The 12,145-nt window shown below is 36.1% G+C and overlaps 1 protein-coding gene across 3 annotated transcripts; it reads left to right on the forward strand.

Moving 5' to 3' along the window:
• Positions 1-4,335: 4,335 nt before the first annotated feature.
• LOC149221660 (putative boron transporter 2) lies at positions 4,336-10,095 on the forward strand. Of its 3 annotated transcripts, none has more exons than XM_089383004.1 (4): positions 4,336-4,501; positions 9,468-9,563; positions 9,661-9,798; positions 9,893-10,095. In XM_089383004.1, the coding sequence occupies exons 2-4, from the start codon at positions 9,528-9,530 to the stop codon at positions 10,016-10,018; spliced, it is 300 nt and encodes a 99-aa protein (XP_089239130.1). In that variant the 5' UTR covers positions 4,336-4,501; positions 9,468-9,527; the 3' UTR covers positions 10,019-10,095. The 3 variants fall into 3 exon arrangements, with proteins under 3 accessions (XP_089239130.1, XP_089239132.1, XP_089239131.1); XM_089383006.1 differs by lacking the exon at positions 4,336-4,501 and adding an exon at positions 8,618-9,274; XM_089383005.1 differs by lacking the exon at positions 4,336-4,501 and having other exon boundaries at positions 8,618-9,563.
• Positions 10,096-12,145: the final 2,050 nt, after the last annotated feature.

Here is a 12,145-nt window from a genome sequence, read left to right on the forward strand (position 1 = left end):
ATAAACATGATTGTGCTTGTGGACCCAAGCTCTATGCTTATTTGTGGTGGTATAAAGAGTGATGAGCCCTTGAACACTTCAAAAACATATTTTCTAAGAACCTTGTGTTAAATAAAGTTGGTTGTGTTTTGGTCTATACTCCCAAAATATTTTTGCTAAGAACCCTTTGTCAAATAAAATTGGTGGTGTAGGCAAGTACATATAATTGTAGCCCAATCCAATAAATTTATTGGATAAAGGATTCTTATTGCATATGGGGAAGACATATGATGGTAATCATCCAAGAACACTACATAAAAATTTTGCTATATCATTGAAGATTTTTAAGCATTAAATCAAAGAAGGGTGGAAGATCTACAGGTATGGGTGGCCTTGTCAATTCTTCAAAAAGATGTGAAAACTTGTTTTCCATTATATGTTATGCATGAAATGCATGTCATGGGAGTTGTTTTGTACAGGTGGAATAAATGAATTTCAAAATTAGGGAATGATTAAATTTATTCCTAAGAGTTTAGTAGATAGAGTTCAATTACATTGTCTAATGTGCCTAACAAGGTTCTTGCCAACATCCTATTATTAATGATTTAGTGAATTGTGCAGGGATTGCTTGCCATGCAAATTGAATTTATTCAATGCATGTCCATTCTTGATACAGTGTTAGTGACTTGGGAGTGTCGAGTGGGCTAGGTTGAGACACCAAGTTCTCTTGTAGAAAAATGACTTTTCTAAGGAATATGGTAAGGTTGATTGCACATTCATCATTTTTATGCTTTCTTGGTTTGGTTTTGGATAATGGTTTTATGACCATGATAAAGACCCTCTTTTGTGATCTCAACCTTTGTTTTTAGCTTATGATAGGGCTGATGGGACATACATCATTTATATGCTCTTTTGATTGGGTTTTGAATCATGATTTGTGCCCATGGTAAAGACCCTCTTTCACGACCTCAACCTTTGTTTTTGTTAATGTTGTTTTGTTGGATAAAATTGTTTTTCTCAAGTTTAATAGGTAGGGATGATGTTAATGGTTGATACTTTAGGCTATATTTTGGTAGTTAGTGTTAAGGTGGGGTGAGGGTTGTTTCCACTTTGGTTGGAGGTAAAGCCTTGTTGCATTAAAGGTGCTAAATTGACAACCCAATAAAATCGAGATGCTATCACATGGGTAACACTTACATGTTGGCTTTAAGAAATAACAAATAATAGTAGTAATATTGTATGTTAGCTAAATACAGATACAAACAAAAATAAAAATATCTGTTTATATACATGAAAGAGAATTTTGATATGTACATTTAATGTAAAATTTACTAATATAGAGATGAAAACAAAGGTATCAATTTTATCCATAAATAAGAATACTACATCTTTGATATTTACGTAAAAATACTACTACAATGCAAATACATGTTTCTGGATATTAATCAACATCAAATTTCACATATCCATATCTACATAAGCTTTGAGTTTGATTGAGTTGAGTGAGACTACTATTAGTTTAGATCCATCTCAAATGATCAAAACAATTACAACTAAAAATATTTTATCCCTTTCGACGTTTAATAAGTTCAAGGTTAACATGGATTTACGCTAGATTATAGTCACTTCTATGTTGACACTCTTCCTTTTGTTGAGCTAAGATAAAAATTAGTTGATGGAACCTTGGACGGTTTTGGTGTTTTTTGTGTTGCTATCGAGCTAGCTTTTTGTTGGTTGGAATTGAAGACAACTTGAATTGATTGTTACCCTTGGCAACATGTAAGGTACACTGATATACTATATGATTTAGGGTTTCCATTTGGAGTTGAAATTATCCTCTTTGCAATGTGGGAATGGTGTTTGTAAAATTTTTAGTGCTAAATTTATTGTGGTATGTTTGGAGACTTGGTCTTGGTAGAAAAACTATTTGTTTAAAACCTACAGGGTCATTAATGCGACTCTAAAGGGTATGCAATTTTTTTAGTTTTTAGTTTTTGTCTTCCTTGGAACATGTGTATTTCCTTGCTCTGGTCATAGGGCTTAAAAAACCTATGCCTACTTGAAACTAGAATATATCTCTTCACTTAGAGTTTGCCCATAATTACACTCTATGCTATAGTGGTTAGCACATTTATCAAGTTCACCAACACAAGGTCTTGTGTGTAACCGTGGTATTAAAACATCCCAACAATATAACATGCAGATGAACCTAGAATCTTAACCCCTTTTGTTTTTCTCTCTAACTTCCCACTCCCAATAGCTATACTCAACTATGGGACAAAATACAATAGCATAGGATGGGGCCCATGCTCCTTTGAGCAGATTGCTATTTAACATAGGTTGATAGCCATTGAGGGGTTAGGTTTGACTCCCTCAATGCCAAAATAGAGTAATGGGTATCAACTTATAGAGTCTTTAAATTCCACATGTGGCTAGCGCCATATGCATTAGTAATAGGGGTTTCATGGCATCCTCTTATACCACGACTATCAATGATATGCCAACTTGTGGGAGGCATAACTTTTATATTCGACATCAAGGTTAATTTTAGGGGTGAATAATCGCCCAAAGGCGAAATTTAAGGCTTTTTATATTTTAATGGGGCAAATTTTTAATTAAAATAATAATTTTTTTTTTTATATAATTAGCCCATATTTTATTTAAAAATTAATTTATTTTTTTATTTTAGCCCAGGGCAGATAAACTAACCGAATCGTATTTGATCAAAATAGCCCCATTTTGATATTTGCGGAATCGTATTTGATCAAAATCGCCCCCATTTTGATTTACAGTTTGGGTTTTCTGGTTTGGGAGTGGTTTGTGAGGGTCGATTTGGTCCCGGGAGTGGTTTGTGAGGGTCGATTTGGTCATGGGATGTTAGATTTATTTTGAAATGGAGGGCGGAGCGAGGGCGGCTCCCTGTTTTGACGGATTCAGCCCGTTGTTTTGGTGTATATGGCTCCCTGGGTCCCTGTATAAAAATGGTTTTGAAATAGGTTTTTTCATCCTAGTTCACAAATCTAGCAGCAGCAATTTCGGTGGGATATTCTTGCATTTTCAGATTTCAGTCCGCTTATTCTTCTCTGGTTTCGGTATCCATTGTTTCTTGGATTTGAACGGCTCATGCCACTGCAGCAGCAACAACAACAGTCGGTACTTGACCGAATTGTTGGCTGAGCGCGAGAAATTAGGCCCCTTTATGCAGGTCCTGCCCATCTGTAGCCGGCTTTTGAACCAGGGTAAGTTGGCTTCATATGTCTTGTTTTTACAGATTATCAGTTGTTCTGGAAGGCCAAATTAGGTGGATTCATGCCTCTGCAGTTGGAACAGGGGTGATAATCACTTTTCCAGTGAACGTTGAATGCTTCCGTTGGTTTGGAAGCAAATATAACCGTGGCTCCAAATTGTTCTCACAAACCTAGAAATGCAGACTGCTAAAAAATATTAGATTTGTGTTGTCTAAAATGTGGCGCAGTAGTTATTTTTATTGGCAAAAGATAGGGTTGTAGGGCCCTTAAGTATATGGGAAACATACAGCATCTGGACTTATGGAAACATGGAGCCTGGATCTTCCAATAAGTGGATCTGGGAAAAAATAGAAGAATTCTTGATTTCCCTTCCCAAGCAAAAAGTGCGAATGGCTGTTAATAGCCCCTTGCTGTTCCAAACATCATTTTATTTGCTTTACTGAATGGTCTAATTTATATTCCAACCTTTCTTTTTCACTACATGCTCCTTTTTCCAACCAAGATCATGTTACTCCACAACGTTTAGTCGATGCAAATCATATATATATGGCATTTATTTCATGTATATTGGCAGTTGAACTTTTGCCAATATTTCTACGACATTATTATTGCTGATCAGATCTTGATTTAGGCCTAAGCGTATCAGATCTTGCTGATCAGATCTTGTATACATTTAAAAAAAAATACAAACCAGTTACCTACTAGTTCCTTAACCTCTGAGGTCTCAATATCTCAGTTCTTCCTAGCTTTACACTTGGTTGGTACTTCTTTAATATGCTCCAATCCTGTATTCCGTTCTCAATCTCTTTCTCTCCTCACTTTTGGTATATTGCTGACAGTTATTATTGCTGAAAAGTTTTCGAGGCAAGAAATCTGTTGTATTAATATTGTCTGATTTGTAATAGAGAAACTGCTATGAGGTGCTTTGGACTACTTGGGAATGAATTTTTGTCTCAGATGTCGATAGTCTGTACTGTGGTAGACAATAAGATGATTTCTTTTCTCAGGGATTGCAATTGCTTTCCGGAAGATGGGGTATACCTGTTCATGGTACTTCTTTCGACATCAAGTTGATAAACCTTCCCTTAGACTTGAGTTTTGTTTGGTTCTTGTTCGTTGGGTGATGATAAAAAATGTAATATTCATTTGTATTTGTTGATTTTATACTCATGGAACTTGTTTCTTATTGTACTCAGTTCTTTTGATGCAAGAAAGAACAACAGACTAGTTTGAGCTTGAGGTACTTGAAGCGGCAGCAGCTCTCTTCTCAAGCGGTATGTGTCCTAGTTCTCAAGTGTAATATGAGTAAATTTAGAATGTACTGCCATTTGACAATACTTGTAAGCACTTTGAAGCAAATGTGGCCTGAATGCTGTTTGAAACTGGAGATACTGATGACCTCAATGATGTGAAAAATTGGAGATACCGTATGGCCTCAATGGTGTTTGTAATCAAAATCTGGATTGAACACAGTGTCTGTATATACTGTAGTTCAAGTTTTGTATAGACCTTTTGAAAAGTTTTCATAAGAGGTACTTGAAGCGGCAGCAACTCTCTTCTCAAGCGGTATGTGTTCTAGTTCTCAAGTGTAATATGAGTAAATTTAGAATGTACTACCTTAGTTGTCATTTCATCATCCAACAACAACTCTTATGTGTTCAAAAAACTTGGCTACCTCCACCATCATTGCCCGATGAGAGATAATCCTTCTCCCTTCTCCTCTTCATTTGGTTATCCTTTGCCATCATACTAGAATACAATCTCCTCCACAATTGTAGTCTTCATCTCAAGGACTTCACATGACAAATGAGTCTCTCTTTGTGGTTAATTGTACTATACCTTGGGTGCCAACATTCATAATTCTTGTTGTTGAACCAAGCTCTCCAGTTGCAGCAATAAGCTCGACACCTTTGTCTTATTGATTGCATTCTTTGAACAATGTTACTCAAGCTAATCCTTAAACCTTGGATTGATCAACCGATCTCTAAAGAACATTGCATCATGATGTTGTTCATCCCCTCTTCTACAATTTCTCTCTTATAGATGCATTCTTTGATTGTTCAAGGCCTCCTCCTTAATGACATTTGAGGGATAATTTTGCCTCCTTCCTTGTCTTAACATAAACTTGGTTTTGTTATCCATCTTTCACATGGCTGCTAGGATCCATGGTCACTTCTGAAAATTGCTTGCAAGGTTATCTTGGCTTCATTATGCATTGTTTTTTCCTTTTGGAAACTCATCCTTCCTTGAGGATTGTCTAGCATCTACTACCTCAATTTGGATTTCTTGGATCAATTTAGTGCTCTCGTTCTCCTTTTGGACCAGTTGTCCATTCTCCTCACATGCAAAGCATGCATTCACATAAAATTCACCAATTTTAAAAATAAAAGGTTACCTGGCCTCTTCTGATGCCTCCAACATCAAATTTTGTCTTCCTTCCATGCTTTAGGAAGGTACTCCTTCTCTTTCTTCTATTCTTATGACAACTATGAATGATTGTCCCTCTCGAAAATCCTTATCATCTGCATCTATACACATAGCATCAGTATCATAATCACCAAGCTCTTTAGCCCCATATGGTATATATGTTACGAGCACTTCTAGCTAACCTCCCATGAGACTTTCAGAGCTTTACCTAAACCACCAGGCCTTTTCACAAACTTGTTAAAACTTGAACATCCAGATTACGACTGGATAGTGGCATCAAAACTATTTGTTTTCTTTTCTGAAGTTCGATATAAAGATTAAACAGATTCTGGATGGGTAACTTTACCCTTAAATTCCTTTTCTGGCAGTGGCCCTTTCTGCATTGACAATTCTTACTTAGACAATATGTTCATTGAATTCTCCATAGGCATGAAAATAGATAATTTCTGCAAACTTCATTCTTACCTCTGAAATCCTGTTTATGGTTAGAATAAGCACCATATTTTCAATATGGCTTCTTCCATTTGCCCAATCTATAATCAGTTTTGAATCCCCCATATCTTAGAGACCATCAATTCCTTTTTAAGTTTCACATCTCAGAAGTAACCATAAAGTCTAAAACTCAGCTCTATTATTAGTCCTCTGGTCTGTTGCATACTTGAAAGAAACATAACGTTTTTCTATTAAATACAAAATGCTACTAGTTTCACATTTCCTTGGAGTTCCTTGATAGGCACTGTAAAAAAAAACCAGCCTTATTTTTGTTGATCTGTGGAACCTTAAGAATTCTTGGACGTTTGACTTTTTCAGGTTTTCATGACCCTCCATAGGCATATCTAATTTGATGGCATACCTGAGTTGAAGGATTATCTATATCTTGGAATATCATGTTTTTTCTAGCAAGCAAAAGCCCCCACAATAGAACAAATGGCAATGCCCTATGGGCAGCTATACTGTCTTAACCTTGTATCAGTTTACAAAACAGGTCAAAAGGGATTCTCCTCTGCAATCATTTGTTCCATTTGGTAGCTTCATTACTTCACTCCAGAGTCCAAAGCTCCCTTGCATATGAAGAGTATACAAATAAATGATCCACAGAGTCATTGTTTTTTACAGAATGCATTGTCTGGGTCCATGCCAATTCTCTTCTAACCATTCTCCTAAATTAGGATTTTATTTGACATTCCCAGCCACAGAAAGAGAAGGAGTACCACTTAATGCATACCTTTTGGCTACTCTCATATTTCCATCATTCAACGTAGTCCATCTCATTCATTCACCTTCCCATTTTTGGCTCTTCCGGTCCCTTTTTCTAGCAGCCTTAACTGTGGAACCTTACGTTATGACCCACTAGTCAATTGCTCTATTCCTTTGACCTTTGACATAACAAACAATCTTGATTTTCCCAGATTTTCCACAAGTTCTTTCTCACAGTGACTATACTCGCCCCTGTCTTGCGTTCTAAACCTCCCTACTACCTTCAACACAACCACCCTTAATACATATCTTCGCATAACCCACTTAGTTGTTCTAGGTCACTAGACAGTTCTCAACCTCCTTAGTTGAAGATTTGTTCCCACTGTGCCTTGAAACCTCACAGAATCTGCTTAAAGTGTGTAATAATTATCCCAGGCCAAACTTGAAGTCAACACACACACCTGTCTCCTGGTATTTGAAAGCACTCAATCTCAATAATAAAGGTGCTTAGGCCTAACTTTACTCATATTACACTTGAGGTACTTGAAGCGGCAGCAGCTCTCTTCTCAAGCGGTATGTGTTCTAGTTCTCAAGTGTAATATGAGTAAATTTAGAATGTACTGCCGTTTGACAATACTTGTAAGCACTTTGAAGCAAATGTGGCCTGAATGCTGTTTGAAACTGGAGATACTGATGACCTCAATGATGTGAAAAATTGGAGATACCGTATGGCCTCAATGGTGTTTGTAATCAAAATCTGGATTGAACACAGTGTCTGTATAGACTGTTGTATAGACTGTAGTCTAATTATGTATAGACTGTTGGTCTTAAGAGCATGCGATCATTGATCAAGCCATCATGACCCATGGCAACTTTGAAGGGATAAAAGGAAGACGTGTTGAAGCCAATGCTGCCATTGGAGTTTGATTCTTGAATATCATGGAGATTAAGAAGAATTATGTTCCATGCTCAAGGTTAATTACATTAACGTTTTATGTGCTTACTCTACAAATGAATTTGAACAAGTTTTTCATGGAAACCTTTCGAAAAGAGAAAAAAGACCTTGCATTATAGTTTATTGGTGGATTCCTATATTTTCTTGGTTGTTGTTACATGTTGACTATTGGAAGATCTGTTTATATTACTGAGAATCTTTCACCTGAAAATGGAGCAGTAAAGGACATATTAACTGTTATACGCTTTTGATTTTTCTGCCTTTGAGAACCTTGTGAGTTGTATGTCATTGAAGGGTGACTTGGTTTGAATAGTTAGCTTTGGAGAGCAGTTAGAGGAAGAAATAACTCAAACCCAAACTCAACAATGGAATTTTTATCAATGTGTCCATTCCAATAGATTATTATTCTAAATCTGGATGATGTGGCAACAATAATTATATATTTTTTGGAATGTACCTCAGTGAATGATCACCTTTTGTAATATTTTAAGTGCCGCTACATAGAGATGTTATTTCTATGCTTAATTAATTGCATTGATGTGCCATAGAGCAATGCAATGCATCTGGATACTTGAAGTCTTGGAATTCCAGAGCAGCATTTGCTTGATTCCTTGGTAGCTGTTTGAAGATCCTAACCAAACTGATGTTTCTTTCAGAATTGTGGTTTTTTGTCATAGTAGTATAGTACGCTGTTCCTGAGATTACCTTTGGTTCTGTTCTGAGATCTGTAGAGAATTGTTGAGCAAGGGGGAGGATAGCTTCATCTTAAAGCATCCCTCTACCCAACGTTAAGCTTGATGGGAAGAATTATCCTATCTTCAAGTGAAGGGTGCTAAACATATAATTGAAGAATTGATTGTTAAGACTTGTGGAGGGTAAGAAGACAAATTGCACTGTTGCTAAAGAATTAGTAAAGCTTTTGGCGCACAATGAAGATGTGCAGTACATTATAAGTTTTACTATTGCAGATCATATTGGTCCTCAAATTAGAAGTTTGATTAGTTCTTGTAAGATTTGGACTAGGATTCTCTAACAGAACAAGGATTCTCTATTCTAGGAAATGACTGTATGCATTTTAAATGATTGGTTGTGTATATCACTGTTTATACGATACGTATTCAGGATGTGCAAGATCAATTTGGAGCAGTTGATGATAGAATTGATCCTAAAGTTCGTAGTGCCACTGTTCCAATGGTTGAAAAAAATGTTTCAGCCATTTGTGACCAGTGTGAATGCCACTGATAAAGTGGCTAACTTTCTTGGTGGAATGTTACTGCAGAAAGAACATTGCTGGAACAGATTCACTTAAAAGAGTGTATACCGAGCACTTACACTGAAATCACTAAGAAGAAAGGGAAGAAGTCTGCATAGAAAATTTTAAAGGAAACTTCACAAAAAACCCTTGAAAAATGATGTTGTATCAAGCAGGGCCATTATTGCAGAGATTGTGTCAAGGCCCATTACCACAGTAAATATATATTATTTAGAACTATGTTGTAATTTTTGTCAGGGTTCATGTTTAGGTTCAACTATCACTGGCTACCCTATTCTGGAAGAGCTTTTGCTCTCCTGAAGACATCTTGATCTAACTCTTCATTCTTTGTTTTCACCTCCATAAAAAATCTCTAGTGGATTCATAAATTTTCCTTTTATTGTGACAGACTATTTTATGTGGTATTGTTGGCATACCTCCTTCAAATGGTGTTATTCCTGAATCTCCAATGCACATGAAAGGCTTAGCTACCCTCAAACATCAGGTACTAATATATTGGAATTATCAATTGCAGCTTCTCAGGGAAAAGACACAATTCAGACATTTTATAGACGAGTAACTTACAAGTACTTTTGTTACAGTTGGTGCTTAGCAAGTTAGTGACAACAATCTGGAAAAGTATGCAGAAAAATTCAACCTTAGGGCAATTATACAGAAACATGCAAGAAGCCTATGAGCAAATGCAGACCCCAATGGTTTATCAGCCTCCACCTGCCTTGGTAATGGTCTTATTTTTGAGTTTGGATGTTTCATTTTATCTAATTTTCCTCTCCCTTTATTTATTGTCTTGTCATGTCCCAACCATTTATGCAGGCACTTAAGGAATTGAAAGAGACCACAATTCAGTTGGCCGCAAGTACTGGGAATATGGATGCCCAGTTGATGAATCAATTTTTAATGTTGACAAGGACGTGGATGACCTGCTTCCTGTTGAGGTGAAAGAACAACAATTGAGTAATTTGTTGCAATCTCTGATGGCGGTTGGCTGCCTTGCAGTAATGCCCATCATTAGAAAGATCCCAACTTCTGTGCTTTGGGGTTACTTTGCCTTCATAAACTTGTGTTATTGGTCTGTTTTCCCATTGGGAAATCAATAATGCAAGGTCAAATCAGTTGTGAATGATTGATGGCATAATGAAAAGGCGAACCTTTACTCAAAAAAATAATAATAGATCATTTTTTATAAATGTAGCTTTAGAATGATCTTGCTTTGAAGTAGAGACTAAAATCAAGGAAATGATAGGAAGCCTACAATGCTGGATTAGTGCTTAGTTCAAATAAGCATGACAATGAGAGGCCTTTTGAACATGATTGTGAGGTTATTGTTGATTCAAATATTTTTTCAGTAGAAAAATAAAGCATGGAGTGAACATTTAGTGCACAAATATCCCCTGTTTTAATGGATGACTAAAACCAGGAGGCCTTACAACCATATATGTAAAGTCAAGTCAATAGAAGGGACTAACCAGTTATAAACGATGGAAAAAAAAGTAGCAAACAAGTTTATTTTATGATGGAAAAGGCTAGCCATTTGAATCATTTCTGTTACAAAAATGTCAAGCTTGTTCAAGTAAAAAATATGAAAATGTGCTGAAGCTTGAGATCCTTCTTTGATGCGCCATAAGGGCCATGCCTGATGCGTTTTTGGTCTAACAAAAGGACCAAGGGTTCAAATAGTTAATGGTTAGCATTCACCAACTATTAAAACAGAGTAGCCATGTCTAATTTTCAAATTTCATTTATAACACTAGCAATTTTTATTGCATAGTATCAGGAATGAACAGATGCGGGGTTTTCAAGATTCAGGTTGAATATCACAGAAGACAATGCAAAGGTGTACCGGTGAATACTATGGTATTAATGAGAATCAAAAGTTAAAAGCTACACAGTAGAATGCATTTATTCATCTTCAAGGATATCACAGCACACACCACACTGCATTTTCACTTTTCATCCATAGAAATGTTTCCATCGATGGAAGGATTTATGGTTAACAATAGCAATAACTAAAGACCTTGTCACCATACTAATGTGCATATTCATCACTTATTGTAAAGGACTGAACCTAATTCCTTTTTATTTAATTACCAAGCCATAATCATGACAATATCCACAAAATTCAATAAGAATGGTTTAGGTTGTGTAAAATTCCACCACTATATGTTCGTGGGTCATATTCCTTCCATGGTACCATTTTGCTACATAATAACATGAAGAGACAAGTACCATTCTGCTGACTTAACAACATACTAATCTCATCACTAAAAGAATAATAATTGTAAGAATCTAACAGATTTTGCAAATATATGAGCTCAACTTATAATTATATAGTATTTATATTTTGGCAATTTTTTATTGCCATGAAACGCTGCTTCTCGAGTTCAGGTAATTGCAAAGCTGTTCTATAACATTACACCTTAAAAAATTCAGCCTTCAAATCCAAAACATTAAAACTATCCTACATCTCTAACTTCAAAATTTTTAATGCCTACACCTTTTGTAGGGAAAAAAGAAAAGGCAAGAAATACAATATGAAACCCAAAATTTGTTCAAGAAAATAAAGCTATAATCAATAAAAAAAAATAAAGCGTATGGCATGGTTTGCTGAATCATCTGAGGTGCTCAATTATCCTCAGCAGCTTTGGAAGTCTCAGATGCCTGTAATTCACCATCATTTTCCAGCTTTTGGACCTTATTTGATCGTTCATCTTTGGCAGATCCATCATCCTCTTCAAACCGTCTGTGTTTCTTCTCTATGCTGGTACCATTCCCCTTTGTAAAGGGCTTTCGACTGTTAGATGAGTGCCTGCCTCCTCTACCACGGCCACCTCTGAAATTAAGGGTGAATGGTCCCAAGTAAGTAAGTTATTTTAAAATCAAGTCATCATCAGGGAAAACTCTAAAACTCCTACCATTGAAACCCAATATAGAGACAGTTTTTAGGAAAATATTTTGATGGACAGCATTGTGGCATGTCATAAATAAGCATCCACATGGACTTGTTCTAGGGTAGTTTAAAATAACTTCTTGTTTCTTTTGAATAAATCTTCTTGTAATACTAGAGAG

The sequence above is a fragment of the Pinus tabuliformis genome, chromosome Q (assembly GCF_031772625.1).
Source record: "Pinus tabuliformis cultivar Carrire ecotype Pingquan chromosome Q, CPIR1, whole genome shotgun sequence".
NCBI classification, from domain to species: Eukaryota; Viridiplantae; Streptophyta; class Pinopsida; order Pinales; family Pinaceae; genus Pinus; species Pinus tabuliformis.